Here is a 25,192-nt window from a genome sequence, read left to right as displayed (position 1 = left end):
ATGGGTCGGGAGTTCTGGGGGGGGCTGTCAGGGGGTGGGGAGTGGTTGGATGGGGCATGGGAGTCCCAGGGGTCTGTCTGGGGGTGGGGGTGTGGATAAGGGTTGGGGCAGTCAGGGGGCAGGTAGGGGGTACGGTCCTAGGGGGCCAGTTAGGATGGGGGGAGGGTCTCAGGAGGGGGCAGTCAGGGAACAAGGAGCAGGGAGTCTTCGGTAGGGGTAGGGGTCCCAGGAGGGGGCAGTCAGGGGTAGGGGTCCCAGGAGGGGGCAGTCAGGGGACAAGGAGCAGGGGGAGGGTTGGGAGTCCTGAGGGGGGCGGGAAGTGGGAGGGAGTGGAAGGGGCAGGGGCGGGGCTAGGGCAGGACTGGGGCGGGGCTCCTCCTGTCCTCTTTTTTGCTTGCTGAAATATGGTAACCCTATTTTAATACAGTGCTTACTTATTCTGAGTCAATAGGATGGGGAAAGGATGGGGAATTTTCATCTCTGTGCAGAACTTGAAGGTGATCTTTAGATTTGCTGTATCCTTGACAAGGAGCATACCCTATTTCTGGTGCCCAAGTTTCTTTGGAGATTTCTTGCCGTGATTTGTTCAGGACTGTCATTAAGATTCTTTAAGAAGGGATGTTATTTCCTAGTTAGTGAAAACTTGTAGATGGGACTCTTGAATTATATACCCAGATGTGTCACCTCAAGTATATCGCTTAATCTCTCTGAGTCAGTTTCCACATCTTTAAAGCGGAGGTAATATTGACCAGCCAAACTCAGAGGGAGTTGAAATTTACTTGTTAAGTGCTGTGAGATCTTTGGATGAAAGGTGCTGTAGAAGTGCAAAGTATTATTGCTCTTGGTTATGATTAATTATATGTTAATGGTTGTGGCCATGAAAATTGTGCTAATCACTATGTCTGGTTTCTACCAATGATACTACATTGATTGGTATATTAATGCTAGTTTGTATGAGTTTTAATGAATATTCTCAAGACCTCCAATTAATGATTGGACAGTCTTCTGGTTTTTGCCTCTGTCCATTACTAAAAATGGAAGAAGACAAGATGTATTCCATTTATTTTATTAAATGATTTAGAGATCATAGCGATAGGGTAATCCTGCCTCCTGGATTGTAATCGCTTTCCCTTGGTATGAGGGAAGCAGCTTTCTGTCATCTAAGTAAGTCATTCCATGTTGGTGACTTCATCAGATGTAATGTTTGTTGGATACCTTGTTTCATAACTGTTTCTGAAATGGAATTTGCAGGTTCAGGGAAAATAGCTACCCTAGATGTTTGTTAATGAAGTAGTAAAAGTAACAGTGGACAAGGTTATTCATGTATAACATGCAAACGGAGCAGTTAATGAGACATGTTTGTGCTCTGTATGTCCTCCTCTTGTCATAAGTGTTAATTTTCCCTGTGCCTACCTACATGTGATTTAGCCATGTCTAGTCCAAATGAGGGCACTTAGGACTCACTTTTTGTTAACTTTTGTGCACTACTTTTCCCCTGCAGCTCTCCTCCTCAGTCAGATAAACCAGGCAAGTGTATCTCCTGTCTTCTGTGCTCTTATTGCTCCACCGGTTGGCTAAGAGGAAGTTCTCGTGCAGTGAGTGTCCCCAACCCAAATCAGCCACCTTCATTTAGTAAATCAGTGTTCCGTTCACCCAGAGATTGAAGATAAATCAAATCTTCTGTACAGGGATATGTAGAGCTGCTGGTAAACACCATGGCAGACTTTCTCTTATGTTTAAAAAAAAAAAAATGCTTTTATGTGGACCCTAGCTATTAGCACAGCTTGTTTCAGTTTCTCAAACATTTTTCAGTTAGGTGGAAAAGTCTAAGAACAACAATACTGGGGCCCTACACATAGATCACAACACCAAAATGAAACCTCCTATCATAATCCCTGTCTTACTTCTCTCTTCCTGCAGTTGGACTGTTAAGAGCAGCTAACGCTGAACTTCACTGTGCTGGATGTTGTCATTGTTTTGAATATAAGCAAGATTATTAAATAGCATGGCAACTTTTTTTTTTTTTTTTTTTTACATTTCCCATGATCTACACAGAATAATAAAGTTTGTTCTCTCCTGCATCATGCTTTGAAACTTTGCCAGGTAATTCATTGTGTTACTGGAACTAACAAGATCCTTTGCTCATCTGTGTGTGGTTTCTTGAAGTCTGGTTGGTTTATCTGGGGTGACGGGGTGTCTGTACTTGGATGGCTAGTAAAAGATTTGCTGACAATGTAAGTATTTCTAGTGAACTATTTTTAAAATGTCACTTTCTTGTGTGTCAATGCAGAACTAAGGTTTTTCCTGTTTACAAGTTCTCTGTTTTGCCTAGTAAAGTCGTGGTTGTAAAAGAAGTTCCTAGTGACTAGATTGGAGGGGAAGGGAGAAGAAAATTTTAGGGGAAAAGAGACCCACAATGGAGCATTGTTCTATCCTGATTAGCAGACAGACAAATGGGAAAGGAATAGCATGGTGTTTTCTGGCATGGATTAGCAAAAGCAACCACTGCAGTCTACATTTGTTTAGGTTGGGTGAATAAATTGGAGCATTTGTTACTGTATTATAGATGTCTTGTCACTTGTCAAATGTGAAGTGGGCCAAGGGGAGAATAAAAAAGGCTCTTGTCGAGCTGGTGAGATGGGCTACTTCGCTGCTGTCGGCTCTGATTGGAATTAATTTTGTAGATAGAATGCAGCTGCCATTTTCAGCATTGAAGCATGAATTTTTAATAATAACAGAAGCACAAAAGAAAAAAATCCGAGCAAACACTATACCTAGCATGGGTGTTAAATTTTAAAATTAATGGATTAAAGGAGTGGAGGAAGTGGAACTCCATCCACAAAACAAAAAAGATCCCTCTGGTCTGTTTCTACATGGCTTCTTGTTAACTACAAAGAGAGAATATAGTGTTTGGGGAACGAGAATAAATGACCAGAGCTGTGTGTTGGTTTTTTTAATTCCAGTATAGTTAGCATTTGTTTCTATATGCAAACCATTAAAATTCATGGGCTTGTATGGATGTTAGATTTACTCAAAAGTTGCACAGAAGTTTCTGCAGAAAGCTTCAGGGAGCGGGAAGCAAAAGAAAGACTCAAGAATAATAAACAGCTTAAAGTTATACCAGTTGGAAAAATAAAACAGAAATTTGAACTTAGGGCATTACAAATTCCTTCAAAGTGGAAATTTCAAATGGATCCCAGTTTTTCTAATGTAAAAAAGTTATCCTACATGATTTTGCATTGTAAAATGTTTATACCAAATGTGTGTGGTGGTATGCATACATTCCTTCCTTTTTTCCCTGTGGGCTCTGGTTGATAGAGATCTTTTTATATAGCATTACACCATGGTTTCACTTGCTGTGTTCGACTTTAAGCCTGTATTTTAGCCTTATATTTGAGTAGTTTCCATTTTGTATGTGAAAGCTTTTGTTTGTGTGATGCTGAACACATTCATGTTACAGTGGCTGGTAATCCTATTAAGGGTTTCTTACTTGTATGGTTATGAAAGTGATTAATTTGATGGTGGTTTTAAAGATTCATTTGATTAAATGCTGTAACATTTGAATGTATTTATACTGTTTCTAGTAGTGTAGACTGGTTCTAGAATGTCTAGTAATACACATTCTGCAATAGAGATGTTATACTGTAAAATTTATTTAGTGTTTTGTATTTTCAAATACTCTTCAGACATTAAGACTACCGAGGAAAAGAGGTGGTGTAATTTGCCCCAGGTCACAGAGGTAACCAGGGTCAGGACTAAGATTAGTCTGCTACTCCTAATCCTGTGCTTCAAGCTCTAGGCTACGCCTCTGTCCCGCCTGTTCTTTCTAGCAGAAATTATTATTAAAACAAAATACATGCATAATAGTAATTACTAAGCTTTTCACAGAGGATGTTCAGTGTATGCACAGATTTTGTAACTATCTTAGTACTGAATGCCTGGCCAAGAACGATTATTCTTTACCAGCTTTCAGTCGGTGTAGATAACTTATTGAGAAACTTTAGTGGCACATGCTGCACTGCCTTCATCCACATGTCTCTGTTGTCTAAGGACCTAGGTACATGGCTGTTAGGAGGATGGTTACAGAGCAATGTATCTTCATTAAGAACAGATGTAGCACAGCAGCATGGATTGTCAAACAGCCAACATATATAGGCCTAGCAGTTCACTTCAATAATGCCACCTAGTTCTCATTACCCGAAGGCTGAGAAAATTAAAGTGCATCAGAATTCTAGCATGTATTAGCATCAGCCACTGTTGTGCTTTGACTGTACTGCATCAGATAATGGGGGTTTCTTTGTGGAATGTTAGTTCAACAGAAAAAATAGTCCAGTGCTAAAGGAAATGGGAACTACACAAAAATGAGAAGGTTAGTTAAACAGAAATTAAAGGGTACAGTGCCAAAAGTGAAATCTCTGCAAGTTGCGTGGAAACTTTTTAAAGACACCATAATAGAGGCTCAACTTAAATGTATACCCCAAATTAAAAATTAAAAAAACATAGTAAGAGAACCAAAAAAGAGCTACCCTGGCTAAACAACAAAGTAAAAGAAGCAGTGAGAGGCAAAAAGGCATCCTTTAAAAAATGGAAATAAAATCCTAATGAGGAAAATAGAAAGGAGCATAAACTCTGGCAAATGAAGTGTAAAAATATAATTAGGAAGGCCAAAAAAGAATTTGAAGAACAGCTAGCCAAAGACTCAAAAAGTAATAGCAAATTTTTTTTTACGTACATCAGAAGCAGGAAGCCTGCTAAACAGCCAGTGGGGCTACTGGATGATCGAGATGCTAAAGGAGCTCTCAAGGACGATAAGACCACTGCGGAGAAACTAAATGAATTCTTTGCATCAGTCTACACGGCTGAGGATGTGAGGGAGATTCCCAAACCTGAGCCATTCTTTTTAGGCAACAGATCTGAGGAACTGTCCCAGATTGAGGTATCATTAGAGGAGGTTTTGGAACAAATTGATAAATTAAACAGCAATAAGTCACCAGGACCAGATGATATTCACCCAAGAATTCTGAAGGAACTCAAATGTGAAATTGTAGAACTACTAACTGTAGTCTGTAACCTATCATTTAAATCAACTTTTGTAACAAATGACTGGAGGATAGCTAATGTGACACCAATTTTTTTAGAAGTACTCCAGAGGTGATCCCAGCAATTACAGGCCTGTAAGCCTGACTTCAGTACTGGGTAAACTGGTTGAAACTATAATAAAGAACAATATTGTCAGACATATAGATGAACATAATTTGTTGAGGAAGAGTCAACATGGTTTTAGTAAAAGGAAATCATGCCTCACCAATCTACTAGAATTCTTTGAGGGGGTCAACAAGCATGTGTACCAAGAGGATCCAGTGAATATAGTGTACTTAAATTTTCAGGAAGCCTTTGACAAGATCCCTCACCAAAGGCTCTTACACAAAGTAAGCTGCCATGGGTTAAGAGGGAAGGTGCTCTCATGGATTGTTGGTAACTGGTTAAAAGATAGGAAACAAAGGGTAGGAATAAATGGTCAGTTTTCAGAATGGAGAGAGGTGTCCCCCAGGGGTCTGTACTGGGCATAGTTCTATTTAAGGTATTCATAAATGATCTGGAAAAAGGGGTAAACAGTGAGGTGGCAAAATTTGCAGATGATACAAAATTACTAAAGATAGTTAAGATCTAGGCAGACTGCGAAGAGCTACAAAAGGATCTCTCAAAACTGGGTGACTGGGCAACAAGATGAAATTTAATGTTGATAAATGCAAAGTAATGCACATTGGAAAGCATAATCCCAACTATACATATAAAATGATGGGGTCTAAATTAGCTGTTACCACTCAAGAAAGAGATCTTGGAGTCATTGTCGATAGTTCTCTGAAAACATGCACTCAATGTGCAGCGGCAGTCAAAAAAGTGAACAGAATGCTGGGAATCATTAAGAAAGGGATAGATAATAGGACAGAAAATATCATGTTGCCTCTATATAAATCCATGGTACACCCACATCTTGAATACTGTCTGCAGATGTGGTCGCCCAATCTCAAAAAAGATATATTGGAATTGGAAAAGCTTCAGAAAAGGGCAACAAAAATGATTAGGGGTATGGAACGGCTTCCGTATGAGAAGAGATTAATAAGACTGGGACTTTTCAGCTTAGAAAAGAGATGGCTAAGGGGAGATATGATTGAGGTCTATAAAATCATGACTGGTGTAGAGAAAATAGAAGGAAGTGTTGTTTACTACTTCTCATAACACAAGAACTAGGGGTCACCAAATGAAATTAATAGGCAGTAGTTTTAAAACAAATAAAAGAAAGTATTTCTTCACACAACACACAGTCAACCTGTGGAACTCCTTGCCAGAGGATGTTGTGAAGGCCAAGACCATAACAGGGTTCAAAAAAGAACTAGATAAATTCATGGAGGATAGGTCCATCAATGGCTATTAGTCAGGATGGACAGGAATGATGTCCCTAGCGTCTGTTTGCCAGAAGCTGGGAATGAGTGACAGGGGATGGATCACTTGATGATTACCGGTTCTGTTCATTCCCTCTGGGGTACCTGGCACTGGCCACTGTTGGAAGACAGGATATTGTGTTAAATGGACCTTTGGTCTGACCCAGTAGGGCCATTCTTATATTCTTATGTTCATGACTGTATAGTTCTAATGTCCAAGTTCTAATGTCCAAATTTTTTATTTTCTCATGTGCCTTCTCTGAATACCACCTGTGGCAGAACTGGTGTGGAGCATCTTGAGAGTTTAATAAACAGTACAGCCCAGTGAGTTGAGTGTGAAAGGGACCCTTTTCCTTCTTGGAAGCATGCAATCATGTTGGAGTTGCCATGCAGCTGGTGGGGACGAAGGTGCAGTGGCGGTCTGAATACTGTCCCATCCAATCAGAGTTAATGCAGCCATTACGGCATCTATATGTGTGTGAGAGAAAGGATAGACTGGGCAAGAACCTGTAACTGGGACTGGGAGAATAACTGAGTCCTCACTGCCTTGGGGAGCTGAAGACTGCTTTGGTGGTGTTTATAGATTTTAAGGCCAGAAGGAGACCATTGTGCTCACCTAGTGGTTGTTTTCATGTACAGCGCTACAGTGACACAGCTTCACCATTAACGCTTTAGTGAAGATGATACTACGCTGACAGGAGAGCTGCTCCTAGCAGCATAGTTAATCCACCTCCCCAAAAGGAAGTAGCTGTGTCTACAGGAGAAACTCTCCCGTCAACATAATTCTGTCTACATGGGGGGGAGGTCGGTTTAACTGTGTCACTCAGGGGCGTGGATTTTAGGTCTGTTGGGTAGACCTGGCCCTAGCCTGACCTCCTGCATAATGCTGGCCAGAGAACTTCTCCCATAAATTCCTGTGTCAAGCCCATTAAACCTTGATCCAGTTCACTGTGGAGAGAGAAAAACAGAAGAGAATTAAGGTGAGAATGCAATCAATTATGTGAAGAGGCTACACTACCAGATTAGACTAGTCTGTTTATATCTGTGTACAATGATGTCCAATATTGCAGTCTCTGGGTATCTTAGAAATGCATATAATATCCCTCTCTACTACATGATCAGTTATCAAATGCGTATTCAGTGCCCTTCTGCTTTCCATTAAATGTGCTTCAATATTATTTAAGCAGATCAGGGTGATTATGGACACATTAATGTAATTAAAAGTGGAATGGAGAGACTCTGATGTGAATTTGTAAGGGCTTTGTGTGACAGAGCAGCTGATGTTTGCAGCAAAAACCTCTACTGGTTTTTGAAGCAGTGGAGTTGAGAATTTCTTCAATAAAAATGTAATATTTCAGTATTATAATCAAAGAGATTTATTCTAGTATTTTGTAAGGCTAACTGTTGAGTTTTTAAACCTGATTTTTACTTAACTTACATTTAATGTAGTATTTACTTTTGATTCCCCACAAGTCAAAATTTCAAATCAATACTTCGTAGCAAGTAATTAAATGTGCCTTGATTTAGACCCTAACATAAACAAAGCTATATGCCTCTGCTATTGAAGCATGCACTCTGCTTTCCACTATTACAGCTTGCTGCCCTGTGTCACAGGGTGTTGTCTTTTGTGCTAATACCCTTTTATTTGTTGGCTATCAGGGTACAAACTTTCTTTACAGTGGGCCTTAGGGCCGTTCTCTGTCTTGTTTTTAATTTCTCACTGATTGGGGGCTCCATTTCGAAAATAGCACCTGTAGGGAATATGGATAGTAAGGGAAACAGGAGGGGGGAAATTTTTGTATGGGACTTGGGAGACCTGAGTTCTATAGCCTACTCTGCCGTTGTCAGACTGAGATATCTTGGGACAATTGTTTCATCTTTGTGTGTTTCTCTTTCCCCTCCCACCTTTGTCTCATCCATTTAGATTGTAAGCTCTTTGAGGCAGAGGACTGTCTTTTACCACCTGTTTGTACAGCATCTAGCACAGCGGGGGCCTGATCTCAGTTGGGACCTGTAGGTGCTATTGTAATACAAATAATAAACAAAAATAAAACCAAAAATGTTACAGGAAATGTAAAAATATGGACTTGAAAAGAAACCATGAAGCGCTTAAGTATTGCTCTCCATTTCCATTGTAAATAAGGCTCATTTATAATTTTGATGTTTTTCCATTTCTGTTTAACATGGCAATCTTTCATATTTCTCAAATTAACAAGACTGTTGACCTATTTTCTAATCCAACATCAGAGATGTCAGCATAGCACCGAGACTGGTGTTTATTGGGTAATCCTTGAGACATTGGAGAACAAAATCACAAACTTTGGACTTTTTTTTGTGATGCCATTATCAAAATAGAAGCTTTTATTTTTAAAACAACACTTAAAATCTGGATGCCTTTGCATATCTGAGTATAAAGATTGCCATGAAAAACTTGACAACTGCACCTTTTATGAATGTTCATTGCCCTCATACGGGGTTAATGTTTATAAGGTAACTTGTCATTATATATAGTACTGGCTAAGAGGAACAGTTGTACAGGATGTATAGACAGTTAATTTGACTAGTTAGTTTTGACTTCCATCCGCTGCTGGTCTGTATTTGTACAGGTTTGCTGATTTATTTTCTCTGCTGATGTTTCAAGTGGTCCACCATTTTAAGCATGATTTATAATATCAAATAACCTTTAGGATATTTCAGTGTTTATTTTAGCAAAGGGTATCTCTTTCCAGGAGATTGGTAAAGTATTTAAGAACGAATACTGTGTCCAGTGCCAGCAGTCCCTTTTAATCATCACAAGAACGTATTGTTTCTTTAGAGAAGGAAAACTTAAAAACCCTGTTTCTCCTTGCCATGTCCAGGGAAAAAAAGTGGTTTCTTAAGGTGACGCATCACCTAGAACTGCTCTTCCCCTGGTCTGGCCAAAAAGTGATCCCTTTTAATGTATCCTAATAAGTTACCACAAGCTTGAAACTTGAGAAGCTAGAATTCTACCATGTGTTACAATGAAATATTTGTATTCTGCTTTGGTTGCCTTTGGAGCCAACAAAATCAGTCTTCAGGAAATCTGATGGCAAATGTCTGTCTGTCTGTCTTGGGATGGGAAGGAGAAGCTCTCCACAGTTGAGCTTACTATTTCCCCCCACTTCATTGTGCTCGTAATCATAAAAGCCTTCTTTCAACCCAGGCCTCCCTTCAGAGCCTCAGCGAAACTCTGAGGTTGTTTAGAGGTCAGAGGAGATATTCCCTATCTCTCTCCTTCCTTCCCCTGCCCCCCAAATCACTTTATCCACCCCCAGTCTTGACTGCATTTTCTCCTTAGTGCTTTTATACCTTATTCGCTAGGGCATTCAGGTACCAAATTGTGATTACCAAACTCAAAAGCAAGTGACAGTGTAGCTAGACCTCTGAGTTGGCTGTGCATTTGGTTTGACGTGTGACAGATACCCTTTGAATGATTGCATGTTTCTTATGTTCTGGCCTCACATGTCAGGGTAAAACTGTGTCTTAGAGAATAGCTGTGAGGATTAGCACTCAGGTACCATGGTGATGAGCATGTTATAAGAACCTGTATAGAATAGGATTTGAAGTACCGTTTTCCAAGAGGGACTGGGATGGCTCAGGGGATTCACTTCAAGGATTGCCACTTTAAGTACAACACCGCCTGGTAGTGATTGAAGGTTACTATCTATTGGTCTTTCAGTGGCCTGTGTGAAATGGAATTGATGGTTGCAGACCAGTTCCAATTTGGCAGGTGTCAAGACATGAAAACCATCTCAACAATTGGCATCTGCAGCAGAAAACTAAGCAGTGAACTGGTTATTTAGAAGCAACTAGACATTCTCTCACCTCGAAGTTGTCCCTCTGGATCAAGATGAATTGTTGGGGCCACATGGGGAGGTTTGCCCTGCTCCTATACATTCCCAACCTGTTCTGTGGACAACTTGAGAAGTTCAGTCTCCAGGGTGGCTGTTTTGGCTCCTTCTTCACCAGCAATAAAACTTTGCGCATGCCCCTGCACGCACACAGTCCTGCAGCCTAAAAAGTCAGATTCATATCATCTTCAGGCAAGTCGGATGTACTTGGAGTAGTTGTGACTTGCTCTCCCATTTGGCTGTCTGAAGCAAAGAAAAGCATTAATGTACTGTACTTTTATTAGGAAATCCCAAGACTTATGTTCCTTCTATCATTTCCTGTGTGGTATGTAGCGTGTGTGAAAACTGTGTGTAATGCACTCATTCAGCTATAGGACAAGGCTGGCTCAGTTGGGAATTTTGTGTAATATGATAAAATGTCTAGACATATTCCTGATTTTTTTTTCATTGTATTTTAGCAAAGGAAATAATACTCTTTCATTATTAACCTGGTTTAATATATAAATTTTCCACCCCTTGTGCTTTTCCTTCCCTGACAATGAATAGAGTGATTTCCAGGTGATACCCATTTCATTTTGCTGGTCTGAAAAACCCAAATTCATATTTATTTTGGTACTTAGTCTCACAGTTCAGGGCAAATGCACCTATATTTCCCCTTACAGTATGTCTACACTGCAATGTAAGCCCAGGGTTAGTAACACACCCCGGGTTTGTTAACCTGGGGCTTGAATGTCTACACTCCTTTGGAATCCCATTAGGAATTGTTGAACCCTGGGTCCCAACCTGGGGCTCCAGTCTCTACACTCTATTATGCGGACCTGAGTCCAACCACCCATATCCCAGACTTCCTAGCATCTTCCCAAAATCTGACTGCTCTAGCCCTTTATTCATGTTGCAGTGTGGGAAAACTTGACTGTCCAGAGGACAAAGAAAGTTGGCCTGTGGAACTGTGAGATACTTTTGGCAGACTCCCAGAGCATGATTCCAGTGGAGCTGGGTCTACACTGCAAAGAAATAGGGCACGAACCCTGCGTACCCACCTTGACTTAGGCTCGGACCCTAAAATGGATTCTGGCAGGCCCAGTCCTTTCAACCCTACCCTAAGGATTAGCGCTCCCTGTGAACCAGAGGTCCTGTCCATTTGCTGGACCAGGAAGAAGGCCCTGAACCAGTTTAAAACCAGACTATTTATCCAAAAACCCTTTATTTATCCAAAAACTAGTATATGCATAACTTTCCAAGGGGGTGGTTTCTCTGAAGATGTTACAACCTGAGTGAATTGGCCTAATCACCCCCTGCTCTTCTCCTATTTATCCTTCCCATGGAAATGCATACAATTTCACATATTCCACATACACCATTGTATTTTTAATACAATGGACCCCAAAGGTATTAACCTAATTCAATAAAGTTAATTCAGGAAATTGTCAGTCTGTTACACTTAGGAAAATAGGATTTGATGTAAGAGGCAGACTTCCAAGGATGGCTCCATGGAGCATCGGTTCAGAAGTGCAGCTTGGTTTGGAGGGGATGGTAGTAGCAGCCTCAATGCAATACCACTCCTAGCTCTATCCACCCATTCAGCATGGGTCCCTGAACCGTGTCCCACCGAGTTCTCAAGTGCAGCATGTGGTGCTCAATGGAACTATAGCCTGTGGCATGTGGGGTTGTATCTTTGTCTTAAACCTGAGGCAAATTAGGTGTAGTTCTTAGAGGTACTGGCAAGTTACTAATGTGTGGCCCCTTACCTGGGCAATATTTGGGCACCCCTGAAGTGAGGTACACCTCACATTGTTTTAATGCCAGTACTCCTTTGTTTTCTGTGCGGCATTTCTTCTCTGTCATCAAACTGCTACATTATGGTTTAAATATGCTTGTGCCAGATGAAGGAGCACTCTATAGTTGCAAAATTACAGTGTTAATGCTCTTTCCCAGGTGCGGAGGAAGTCTTGCTGCTCGCTAGAAGGACAGATTTGCGAAGAATCTCCTTGGACATGCCAGACTTCACTGACATTATTCTGCAGATAGACAATATCAGGCATGCGATTGCAATAGACTATGATCCTGTTGAGGGCTACATATACTGGACTGACGATGATGTCCGGGCTATTCGTCGGGCTTACCTTGATGGTTCTGGAGCACAGACCCTAGTGACCACAGAAATTAATCATCCTGATGGCATAGCAGTGGATTGGGTGTCAAGGAACCTGTACTGGACTGACACAGGAACAGATCGCATTGAAGTAACGCGGTTGAATGGGACATCCAGAAAGATCCTTATATCGGAAAATCTAGATGAACCTAGAGCAATAGTGCTAAATCCTGTGATGGGGTGAGTTTTGTTTTTTGTCCCTCCCCTCCTGTGGTGGATTTTTCTAAGAGCTTGTTAACCCCATCTTCAGTTCTCTGAGACTATAACAAATAGCAGATTATTAGATGTTGGATATATTAGCCAAAGAGCATATGTGCTAGTGCTCCTTGTTTCCTGTCAAAATCATTGCCTTTCTCCCTGTCCTTTGATGTGCACTTACATAACCACCAGCCATCACAAGCTTCTGTATCACAGAACTTTGCATAGCCTGTTTGGTTGAACTGTGTCAGTCTTTCCTTTATCCCCTTGTTTTATAGACCGTACTAAAGAAGGGTACCACTGCCCATTGTGAGGAACCTGTTTTTTTAATGCTCAGATCTTAGGTCAATGTCACTACCTGACTTCGAGGGGAGTTAATTAGTCTGATTACTACTCCTGAGACTAATAGGGAAGAGTTTTCTCACCAGCTGGAACAAATCCCCAATCTTAATAGCAGAGGCATACTGTAATCATATGCAATATGCATTTAAAGCTTTTTTCCTACAGCTACATGTATTGGACGGACTGGGGTGAAAATCCAAAGATCGAATGTGCTTATCTGGATGGCTCAGAGAGGAGGGTCCTAGTGAACAGTTCTCTAGGTTGGCCTAATGGCTTGGCACTGGATCTTGAAGAAGACAAACTCTACTGGGGAGATGCAAAGACAGACAAAATTGAAGTAAGTAATAAACATAACTTGTGTATTTCCAGACAACTAAGGTAAGAACTAACTTTTCCATGCAAGTTTAAGACTTGGACTTTGGAGGGGGTCCGTTGTCCCATCGATATGAAAACATATCTGTGACAGAGCTTGACACTTTATTTTTTCCTTAAAAAAGGAACTGCATATTTGTTTTTGAGAACTGTGTTCTGAACTGGCAAAGTACCCCGGTACCAAACACCATCACCGTGCTGTGTCATCATGTAAGCAAGGGAAAAGGAACTGGAATTTACTACTAGTGCACACAGTTAATAAGCATAATTCATTGCTTTTAAAGTCAGAGGGTGTGCCTGAGAATCTTGCAAACAGAGAAGCATGCTTGAGTATAAAAACCATTTTTGAGTTGGCATTGGTTGTTGGAATAGTTGCGTTTGAAGTGCTAGATGCAGAGTGCCTAACTGCAAAAAGAACAGGAGTACTTGTGGCACCTTAGAGACTAACAAATTTATTAGAGCATAAGCTTTCGTGGGCTACAACCCACACTTGTGTGGCACAGGGTGGATGGAAGGCCTTGATGGGCCATATTTCACAGCACCTATGACTGTAGTATCCAGGTGTATTTTACTTGATCCAACTTGAAAGTGTTAGACAGAGAAGGGATTGTTTCTAATGTACCATGATATTTGAAAATCCATTCTTCTGACTGGCTACATAGAAGTCCATGCAGAGACCATAGCAGTTCAGCAAATGGGGAGGGATTGAAAGCAAGGGAAAATCTTCCTCGCTGAAATATAAATAATTATGCAGTTTATTGTTGACAGACTCCTTAATAGTGAAAACACGTGAAACTGATAAACTATTGTGTGATTATTTTTCCAAGAAGCAACATTATTAAAAAATAATGCAATACATTCAGCCCACTCTGTTAAATACAGTGGGAAAAGGCTTATGTTTGGCCAGCTTGGAGACCTCTGTACAAGGTGTAGTAATGTATATATTCAGTTGTAAGGAAAAGCATCCAGGAAGGAGGCCACTGAGCACTCCTACAAGTGATCATTTCAGACAGAGAATCATTGCTTAACATTTGAGAATTGGTAAAAGCAGGATTCTAAGGAGGCATGGTTGATTGGCTTTGGCTTGCAGATAGACAGGATAGACAAGACACATTTTCTGCAGTTGAAGAACTCAAGGATTTCAGTGTGGAGGATGCCTGGAATTACTTTGTCAATGTTGCAAAAACTGCCTGAAGCCAGCATCCCAAGGAAGGAGGAAAATTTGTAGGGAAGGGTTGCAAACCAAACTGGATGAACAAGCTTGTCAAACAGGTATTAAGAAAAAGTAGAAAGTTTACAAGGAATGAAGCAGCAAGGAAAGCTACCTCTTGGAAGTCAGAAAATGTAGGGGACAAGTGAAAACTGCCAAAAGCCAAGTAAAGCTGGACCTTGCAAAGGAAATTAAAACCAATAGTAAAAGCTTCCTTAGTCATGTAAATAAAAAGAAAATGAGGAAAGAAGTGGGACTGCTAAAAACTGACGATGGGGTGGAGATTAAAGATAATCTAGGTCTGGCCTAACCCCTAAAAATATACTTATGTTTTTCGTAAAGGTAATGAGGAGGTTGGAGGTAGTGGCAGGGTGGGTGATGGGAATAAGAATATAGAAGTACAAATTATCACATCTAAGGTGGAAGTAAAACTCAAAACAGTTTAACGGGACCAAATTGGGGTCCCAGATCATCTCCATCCAAGAATATTAAAAGAACTGGCACATGAAATTGAAAGCCCAGTAGTAAGGATTGTTAATGAATCTGTAAGCTTGGGAATAGTACCCTATGACTGAAGAACTACAAATATATTACCTCTATTTAAGAAAGGGGGGAGGGAAGTGATCCAGAAAACTACAGGCCAATTAGTTTGACCTCAAGTGTATGCAAGGTTTTAGAACAAATTTTGAGAGATAGTGTAGTTAAGGACATAATGGTAAAGTGTAATTGTGATAAAATACAACATAGATTTACAAAAGGTAGATCGTGCCCGACCATCCTGATCTCTTTGAGAAGATAACTGATTTTCTAGACAAAGGAAATACAGTAAATGTAATTTATGTGGATTTCAGTAAGGCATTTGATACAGTTCCCCATTGGAGAAGATGGGAGATTAATATGAGAATTGAAAGGTGAGTAAGGAAATGGTTAAAGGGGAGACTATAGTAGATCATGCTGAAAGATGAACTGTGAAGCTGGAGGGAGGTTATTAGTGGAGTTCCTCAAGGATCAGTTTTGGGACCGATCTTTTTAACGTTTTCATTAATGACCCTGGCACAAAAAGTGACTATGCTAATAAAATTTGTGGATGTCACAAAGTTGGGAGGTATTACCAGTACAGAAGAGGACCAGAATATCCTACAAGAAGATTTGGGCAACCTTGAAAACTGGAGTAATAGATATAGGATGAAATTTAATAGTGCTAAGTGCAAGGTCATGATCTTAGGGACTAACAATAACAGCTTTTGCTATAACGTGGGGACGTGTCAGTTGGAAGTGACAGAGGAGGAGAAAGACCTGTGTAAAGGTTGATCACAACATGACTATGAGCCACCAATGTGATGTGGCCGTGAAAAAAGCTAATGTAATTCTAAGGCGCATCAGGCAAAGTATTTCCAGTAGAGATAAGAAAGTGGTATTGTCATTATACAATACACTGATGAGACCTCATCTGGAATACTGTGTACAGTTCTGGTCTCCCATGTTTAATAAAGATGAATTCAGACTGGAACAGGTGCAGAGAAGGGCTACTAGAATGATTAGAGAAATGGAAAACCTACCTTATGAGAGGATACCTAAGGAGCTTGACTTTTTTAGCCTAACAAATGAAGGCTACGGGGAGATATGATTGCTCTCTATAAATACATCAGATTTTTTTTTTAAACATGAATTCATTCTCTTGTGCATGTGTTTTTTGGGTAAGAATGGGTAACTTACATGGTTGACCAATGCACAGCTTCTGGCATATAAGCTGCTCCTTGGATTGTGCAACCGAATGACACTAGCCCAGGGATCTCAAACTCGAATCACCACGAGGGCCACATGAGGACTAGTACATTGGCCCAAGGGCCGCATCACAGACACCTTTTCATATAAAGATACAAAAGCCAGCCCCCCCCTCCCGCCCCACCCTCACTCCACCCCTTCCATGAGGCCCCACCCCTGCCCCACCTCTTCCAACCCCTTCCCCAAATCCCTGCCCCTGCCCTGCCTCTTCTTCACCACCTCCACTGAGCTTGTGGCTCCCCAATCCTCCCTCCTCCCTCCTGGAAAGCTCTAAGCACTGCCAAACAGCTGTTTGGAGGTGGGAAGCGCCTGGAGGTAGGCAGAGGAGCGGGGATGCGGCGTGCTGGGGAGAAGGGGAGCGGGGGGAGGGGAGCTTGGCAGCCGCAGGAAATAACTCCGGAGGGGGGGGGGGGCGCAGGGAGCTTGGCAGGCCGCAGGAAATAACCCTGCGGGCCACGTGTTTGAGACTCCTGATCTAGCCCAGTATCCTGTCTTCCGACAGTGGCCAATGCCAGGTGCCCCAGAGGGAATGAACAGACCAAGTAATCATCAAGTGACCCATCCCATTGCCCATTCCCAGCTTCCCATGATCCATCTTTTCCAGTATGTTGACTCCAACAGTGGCTGGTGCCAGCTGCTTTCGAAGAAAATACAAGAAACCATATAGTAGCGACTATGGAATAACTTGCCCCAGGGAAAATTTCTTCCAAATCCCCAATAATTAAAGACTGGTTTATGGTCTGAAATATGGTAATTTATATTCCTTCCAAAATTCTTGTTTTTAAAAAATCCTTATAAGTCTGGCTATTCTTGCTAGCCATATCAATGTCCTTTTTGAGTCTTGTTATGCTCTTCGCCTCAATGGCATCTTGTGCCAGTGAGTTCCACCAGCTAATCATTTGGGGTCTTCAGTACAAAGTACGTGCTTACTTCCAAAAGAATGTTAGGAAAATAGTTTGAAAATTAAAGGCATTATTATTATTATTAATTAATATTATCTTTGACTCAAAAAGGAATTCTCCAGGGAATTCAAAATGGCTTCAAAGTAAGATCTTTAGGTTGGGGAGGGGGAAAACCTAATGAATTTTAATTAACTGATAAACAGAATTACAAAGCAGAATGTCACACAGGAAATGAACTTAGACCACACTGTTGGAGAGAAAATTGTCTACATTTTCCAAAAATCAGTTTAAATGTTTTCTTTCTTAAAATTTGACTTAGTTCTCTCTGAAAGAAGTCATTGACTGGGTGCTTGTTGTAGCCGTCTCAAATTTCTGTACAGAAGCCCAGGAAAAGCAATATAAAAACTGGATAGTTGCCAGGGTCTGTGGTGTCCATTAGGCCTTCAGGTCATGCAATGAAGTAATACATGCAGCATTCTTGGATGTACACAGTCTGAGGCACTCTGTGGTAGGTGTAATGTCTAGGGTTATTGTGCTCAGAAAAATTGGAACCAAAGTTGTCCCCTAGCTCTATTAAAATTGAATTTTAATACTCAGCAGTGGCTAAATAATGGGATTCTTATAGTGGAACAATCCTTCCCCCCCTTAACTTTCAGCTCCTGAAGAAATTAACATTCCAGTTTCCACCTTTATGGATGGAACATAGTTGTGGAACCTACTTAAAATGAAAATGCTGGATTTAAAATCAACTGTTTCAGTGCATTGGAGTGTATTGGTTGCCCCACTGTTAATACTTTAGAAAAACAGAGAAGCCAGTATAAAATATAAGGGTTTTTTTCCTTGATTTTTTGTTCTACTAATATTATAGACGGAAACGAAGTAAAATTTGAATGTAGGGCACAAGTGGTTCACCTAATCATCCCATGCAAGGATAGCTGCTTTTTGCAAGGCAATGAAATATGCAGATGTACGTATAATTAGATCTCTTTCCAACCCAGACCTAAATGTGTAAACAGAGTGCACCCCATCTCAGTGTTGTTAGGTATCATATTCCACATGTTAATGATAACTCTGAATGCAAAAAAAAAACCACCACCCTCTCTGATCTCTAATTTAAATTCCTCTTCATCCATTCTCTGTCTTTGCACCTATAGTTCACCTTTGCTACATACCATGAACAGATTCCTCCCCAGGTCTTTATGGAACTAGTTCAAGTGACTGTAGATCTGGGTGGGAAAAAGTTCCATGAATGTTCACTCAGATTTTAAAATGATTTTTGTACTGGCCACGCTCACAGCCCTTTCTCATTTGGCATTCTACGTTCTATGAACATGTGAGCTGTAGAGTGGTGTGCATGCATGTTTGTGGAAGGTGACTTTCAAAGTCATGGCCATGAGTGCTGGCAGGAAACTAATTTAAAATTTGCATTTTGGAGCATTTGCACCAGAAATGCTTGCTGCTTCAAATCCGCTTGGAACAGAAACAATGCGATGTGACTTGTTAATCACATTTAACCAAACAGCTCGGATATCAACCTGTCGTGGAAAGCCTATTCAATTCATAATTACCAGGGCTGTCAAGTGATTAAAAAAATTAATCACACGATTAATCGTGCTGTTAAACACGTGCTGTTAAAAATAATAGAATAAATCGTGCTGTTAAAAGTAATAGAATACCATTTATGTAAATATTTTTGGATGTTTTCCAAATATATTTACATAAATGTACATATACATTTTCAAATATATTGATTTCAATTACAACACAGAATACAAAGTGTACACTGCTCACTTTATATTTATTTTTATTATAAATATTTGCACTGTACAAATAAAAGAAATTGTATTTTTCAATTCACTTAATGCAAGTACTGTAGTGCAATCTCTTTATCATGAAAGTTGAACTTACAAATGTAGAGTTATGTACAAAAAGAAACTGCATTCAAAAATAAAACAATGTAAAACTTTAGAGCCTATGAGTCCACTCAGTCCTATTTCTTGTTCAGCCAATCGCTCAGACAAACAAGGCTGTTTACTTTGCAGGAGATAATGCTGCCCGCTTCTTGTTCACAATCTCACCTGAAAGTGAGACCAGGTGTTCTCATGGCACCCTTGTAGCTGGCATTGCAAGATATTTACATGCCAGATGCAGTAATGATTCATATGTCCCTTCATGCTTCAACCACCATTCCAGAGGACATGCGTCCATGCTGATGATGGGTTCTGCTCGATAATGATTCAAAGCAGTGCAGACCAACGCATGTTCATTTTCATCATCTGAGTCAGATGTCACCAGCAGAAGGTTGATTTTCTTTTTTGATGGTTCGGGTTCTGTAGTTTCCACATTGGAGTGTTGCTCTTTTAAGACTTCTGAAAGCATGTTCCACATCCCATCCCTCTCAGATTTTGGAAGGCACTTCAGATTCTTAAATCTTGGGTTGAGTGCTGTAGCTATCTTTAGAAATCTCACATTGGTACCTTCTTTGCATTTTGTCAAATCTGCAATGAAAGTGTTCTTAAAACGAACAACATCCTGGGTCATCATCCCAGACTGCTATAACATGAAATGTATGGCAGAATGTGGGTATAAAACAGAGCAGGAGACGTACAATTCTTCCGCAAGGAGTTCAGTCACAAATTTAATTAACACATTATTTTTTTAATGAGCATCATCAGCATGGAAGCATGTCCTCTGGAATGGTGGCCGAAGCGTGAAGGGGTGTACAAACGCTTAGCATATCTGGCACATAGATACCTTGCAGTGCCAGCTACAAAAGTCCCATGTGAATGCCTATTCTCATTTTCAGGTGACATTGTAAATAAGAAATGGGCAGCATTATCTCTCATAAATGTAAACAGACTTGTTTCTCTTAGCGGTTGGCTGCACAAGAAGTAGGACTAAGTGGACTTGTAGGCGCTAAAGTTTTACATTCTTTTGTTTTTGAGTGCAGTTATGTAATTAAAAAAAATCTAAATTTGTAAATTGCGCTTTCACAATAAAGAGATTGCACTACGGTACTTCTATTAGGTGAATTGAAAAATATGATTTCTTCATTTTTACAGTGCAAATATTTGTAATAAAAATAATATAAATTGAGCACTGTACACTTTGTATTCTGTGTTGTAACTGAAATCAGTATATTTGAAAATGTAGAAAAACTACCAATTGAAATTTATTAAATATTTTGGATTTCTGTTATTTAACAGTACAATTAAAACTGCGATTAATTGTGATTAATTTTTTTAATTGCGATTAATTTTTTTGATTTAATCGCATAAGTTAATTGTGATTAATCAACAGCCCTAATAATTACTATTTACATTTCCCCCCCCCCCCAAAAAAAGGTCAAATAATTAATAAATTAGAGGAATATTTTGTAAACCGGAGAGAAGTTACATTTGTCTGATAAAGTATTCGTTCTGAATTATTTGTTTAGCTCTAGGTATTTGTATCATAAGTCGTTATTTGTTTTCTTTTTACAGCCTTTAGTTCTTTGAAACCTTTCCTTTATGTAAGACATTCCTGCCATACCCCAAATTTATCGTAGAATCATAGAAATGTTGGGTTGGTAGGGATCTTGAGGTGTTAGGAAGTACAGCCCGTTCTGCTTAGACAGGACCAAGTATATCTAGACCATCCCTTACTGGTGTTTATCCAACTTGTTCTTTAAAACCTCCAATGATGCGGATCCCACAACCTCTCTTGGAAGCCTATTCCAGAGCTTAACTATCCTTATAGTTAAAAAGTTTTTCCTAATATCTAACCTAAATCTCCCTTGCTGCAGATTAAGCCCATTACTACTTGACCTACCTTCAGTGAACATGGAGAACAATTGATCACTGTCCTCTTTATAACAGCCCTTAACCTACTTGAAGACTGTTATCCACCTCCTCTTAGTCTTCTTTTCTCAAGACTAAACATGCCCAGTGTTTTGTAACCTTTCCTCACAGGTCAGGTTTTCTAAACCTTTTATCATGTTTGTTGCTCTCCTCTGGACTCTCTCCAGTTTATGCACATCTCTCCTAAAGGGTGTTGCCCAGAATTGGACACACTACACCAACTGAGGCCTCACCAGTGCTGAGTTGAGTGGAACAGTTATCTCCCATATCTTACATATGACAGTTTTTACCTTGTGGGATCCTCTATTATCTACTCTATGTATGTGAAGTCAGACTATAGGATATAGATAGCAGGATTCTCAATTGTATTTTAATAATTTACCAGTAATGTCGTTCCTCTTTTTTTTTTAACATGAATTCATTCTCTTGTGCATGTGTTTTTTGCCTAGAATGGGTAACTTACATGGTTGACCAATGCACAGCCTCTGGCATATAAACTGCTCCTTGGATTGTGCAACTGAATGACACTAGCCAATATCTCCGGTCCCAGACACAACCCCAGGAACTTCCGTCTTGCAATGTCCAGTTATGCCCGCTGGACGCTGCAAGCTTATATGAGTTTGTCAATTTAACAAAGAAATTGATATGTGCCAGGATTGTTATCCCAAGGGGAGTCTCTGACATGCTTCAAACCAAACGCACTACTTCAGATAGAATAAACAAACAGATTTATTAATTACAAAGATAGATTTTTAAGTGATTATAAGTCAAGCATAACAAGTCAGATTTGGTTAACTGAAATAAAAGCAAAACTTACTCTAAGCTGATCTTAACACTTTCAATGTCCTTACACATTTAGATGCTTCTCACCACAGGCTGGCTGGTTGCCCTTCAGCAAGGCTCTTCCCTTTGATCAGCGCTTCAGTTGCTTGGTGGTGATGTCTGTAGATGGAGGTGGAAGAGAGAGGAAGAGCATGACAAACGTCTCTCATGTCCTTTCTTCTCTCTTGGCTTTGCCCCCCACCGCCCTTTCAGAGTCAGGTGAGCATTACCTCATCGCAGTCCCAAACTGACCAAAGGAAGAGGGGTGACTCACTCGAGAGTCCAACAGATCCTTTGTTTTTGCCTAGGCCAGTGTCCTTTGTTCCTGTGAGGCTGGGCTGGGTTTGTCCCATACATGCCCTGATGAGGTGTGAACTGCCCCTCTGTTCTTAGAGAGTTTTTGCCTGGGCTTGCTTTTCAGCTTTATAACTATATTCAGAGCCGGCTTTAGGCCAATTCCACCAATTCCCCCAAATCGAGCCCCGCGCCTAAGAGGGCCCCGCGCTCAGTGGCAGGGCCACCGGGGGGGGGGGGGGCAAGGGGCTGAGAATCCCTTCCCTGGCTAGAGGCTCCTTTTTAATTTTTACTCACCCGGCGGTGCTCCGGGTCTTCAGCGGCACTTCGGCGGCAGGTCCTTCAGTGCCGCCGAAGATCCGGAGCGAGTGAAGGACCCACCGCCGAAGACTAGGAGCACCGCCCGGTGAGTACAAGCCCCATGTGTTTTTTTACATGGTTTTTTTCTTAGTTATCCCTGCCGGGGCCCCGTCAAAACTGTTCAAATCGGGCCTCGCACTTCCTAAAGCCGGCCCTGACTATATTCATGAAATTACAACCTATAACGTTACCATAACAACAATGCTCAGTGCATCATGAGCCTTCCGAAGACACCCAACATGACAAACTTTGCATTGGATACCATACAATCATATTATAAGGATGAACGTGAGAGTGCTAGGTGTTCCCCAAGGTACAGAACATCACACCTGGTACTTTAAATCTGAGTAGTAGGCTGCTAAGCCATGACTTCCCTTTGCCACTCCTCCTTTGAGGCTAATTAGATTTTGTTAGATGTTTGCAGTCCATCACCCAGTAGTCACCTATTTGGACACCAGTGTCCCAGACTTCTAAAGCAGTGGTATATTTTTCAGAATACCTTTCCTCTTTTCAGCTGCTTTTTTAAGCTTTAGGAACAGTGAATGTCTCAAATATTTCTCTTCTTCCATACATCCATGTACACATGTACCCAGATACACTAGTCTTGCTGTGTAGAAACAAAACCTGACTAAAACTAAACTATCAGCTGTTCCAACTGTGGGCATGATCCTGCAAACACTTATTATACAGTGTAGTGATCACTACTGTGAATAAAGCTGTTGAAGTCCATAGAAGAGCTCAGTTCTAAGTACTATGCCGGGGAGTAAGAGTTGTTTGCAGCGTCATGTCCTGTGTTGAAAACATGCACAGCTCTGTCTGTAGCCATTTATAAAAGTACTGTAGATAAGAGATAAGTGAAGCTTTAAATTTGTTACATATGCAGATGCTTTTTAGTTTTAAGAAGAAAAGTGAACATGGGTATTTCTGCCTTCAGTATACTTTGCTGATGTACAGTATCTTAGTTTTGCAAGGGCTTATCGTATGCTCCCTAGGAAGGCCTTATGATACCCAAAGTTCTTAAACAGTGACTAATCTTCATGCAGCTTGGAAATTTGACATGTAGAAACATCTGTCCTGTTTTGTTAGGCTTTAGATTCGTAATGTACTGTGTTTGTTTTTTTTTGGTTGGTTCCCCCCCCACACACACACACATTTTAAAATTTTTACCAACAGGTTTGCTATTGCTTTTTGGGTGTTATGTTAAACAAAACAACTAAAAAAAAAGCCAAGCTATACAGAAGATACCAAACTGTTGTAAACCAAGAGAATATGTTCTTATTTGTGTGTATAAAACTCCATGTGGTGAAAACAGCAGTTACTCTTTCCTGGCAGAAATCTTCCCATCTGCAGTATTCAGCTGTAATACAAAGGGCCCAGTCACTTCACAAGCAGTTTATATCCTGAATAAACCATTTGGCAAGACTTGTCAAACTTTGCGTGACAGCAGCCTATGGGGCTTTCACTGCAAATTTGGCACCCTGTGGTAACATTGTTTCCAGCTTTTAAAATTTTTTGCTTAGTTAGTTTGGCAGCGTCTCAAGCAAAAAGAAAAAAAGAAAGGGGGGGGGAAAAAAAAGGGGGGCAGCTAGATAGTAAATTGTGAATCCTGTCTTCTGAAATCATTCCTACAGATTCAGCTCCCACAAGTAAAGGGTGTAAATGAATCCAAAGGAAACTTTCGATTTTATTTACAGAGAAAAACGTACTTTCCAGGAACAAACAGTAGATTAATAAGGATTACAGGGTTCCAGCCGAGAGAGAAGCAAAGAGCCAGTGGCATCCACGTGTAGAGTTTCCTAGTTCTCCTTAAAATCAATTTTGTGGTTAGCCAGGATTCCTGTGTACTATTTCTTAAGCATTCACTTAAAGTGCCTAAGGTATAACTGCATAATTAACAGTTACTGAACTCTCAGGTGCCTGTTATGTATGCATCTTATTTAAGTTTGTAGTGAGGCCATATTTTTAGATGAAATGCTATGAAGAATCTTTTTTTTTTTTTTTTTCCCTCTCTGCTTTTATATTTGTTCGGCTTTTTTTTATTGACAAATGCCCTGCATTTATCTTCACAGAAGAATCACACTTCATATGTAGGAATTTTCTGTGGTTTTGTATGATGTTGAAAAAGTCTGTGAAGCATGACACTAAGTTACTACAGTTAGGCGGCAATCCTGCCCTCCACCTGAAAACTTTCCAAGACACACTTGTTAACAGCGGAAAGTAGAGATAACTAGAATTTGATTTTTGTTCCAGTTTATATTCAAAGTAGTGAATTACTTTGTATGACATTTAAAATATTTATGTAAATTCTGTGGAATATGGGAAATGGGCTTACAGAGAAGGGTAGCATCTGAAAACATTTTTATGGCTAATATGTTTTAAAACTGTTTTAAAAAAACAAACCAAAAAAACCAAACCAAAACCTGATCATTCTTCAGATATCCCTAATTGGAACTTATTTTTCTATTTGCATGATGAAAAATTAACGTTTATTTAGTTCGTACATGAAATTGTTTCTTATATCAAGTTATCAGTTTTGTTTTTTCCCCCCCCCTCTTTTTTTTTTTAACAATGGATCACTAAGAATATGTAAGGGAGTCCAAA

At 40.3% G+C, this 25,192-nt stretch overlaps 1 protein-coding gene across 2 annotated transcripts in view; it reads left to right on the top strand.

Moving 5' to 3' along the window:
- Positions 1 to 25,192, top strand: part of LRP5 (LDL receptor related protein 5) — a 198,347-nt gene that overhangs the window by 63,088 nt on the left and 110,067 nt on the right. For both annotated transcript variants that reach the window (XM_026657626.2, XM_026657627.2), the window contains exons 5-6: positions 12,251 to 12,647; positions 13,173 to 13,344. In XM_026657626.2, coding sequence (XP_026513411.1) covers positions 12,251 to 12,647; positions 13,173 to 13,344 — 569 coding nt within the window. The remainder of the gene's footprint in view (positions 1 to 12,250; positions 12,648 to 13,172; positions 13,345 to 25,192) is intronic.

Source organism: Terrapene carolina, unplaced genomic scaffold, assembly GCF_002925995.2.
Source record: "Terrapene carolina triunguis isolate 2854851 unplaced genomic scaffold, T_m_triunguis-2.0 Scaffold250, whole genome shotgun sequence".
NCBI classification, from domain to species: Eukaryota; Metazoa; Chordata; order Testudines; family Emydidae; genus Terrapene; species Terrapene triunguis.
This window is presented reverse-complemented; position numbering and strand designations above follow the sequence as displayed.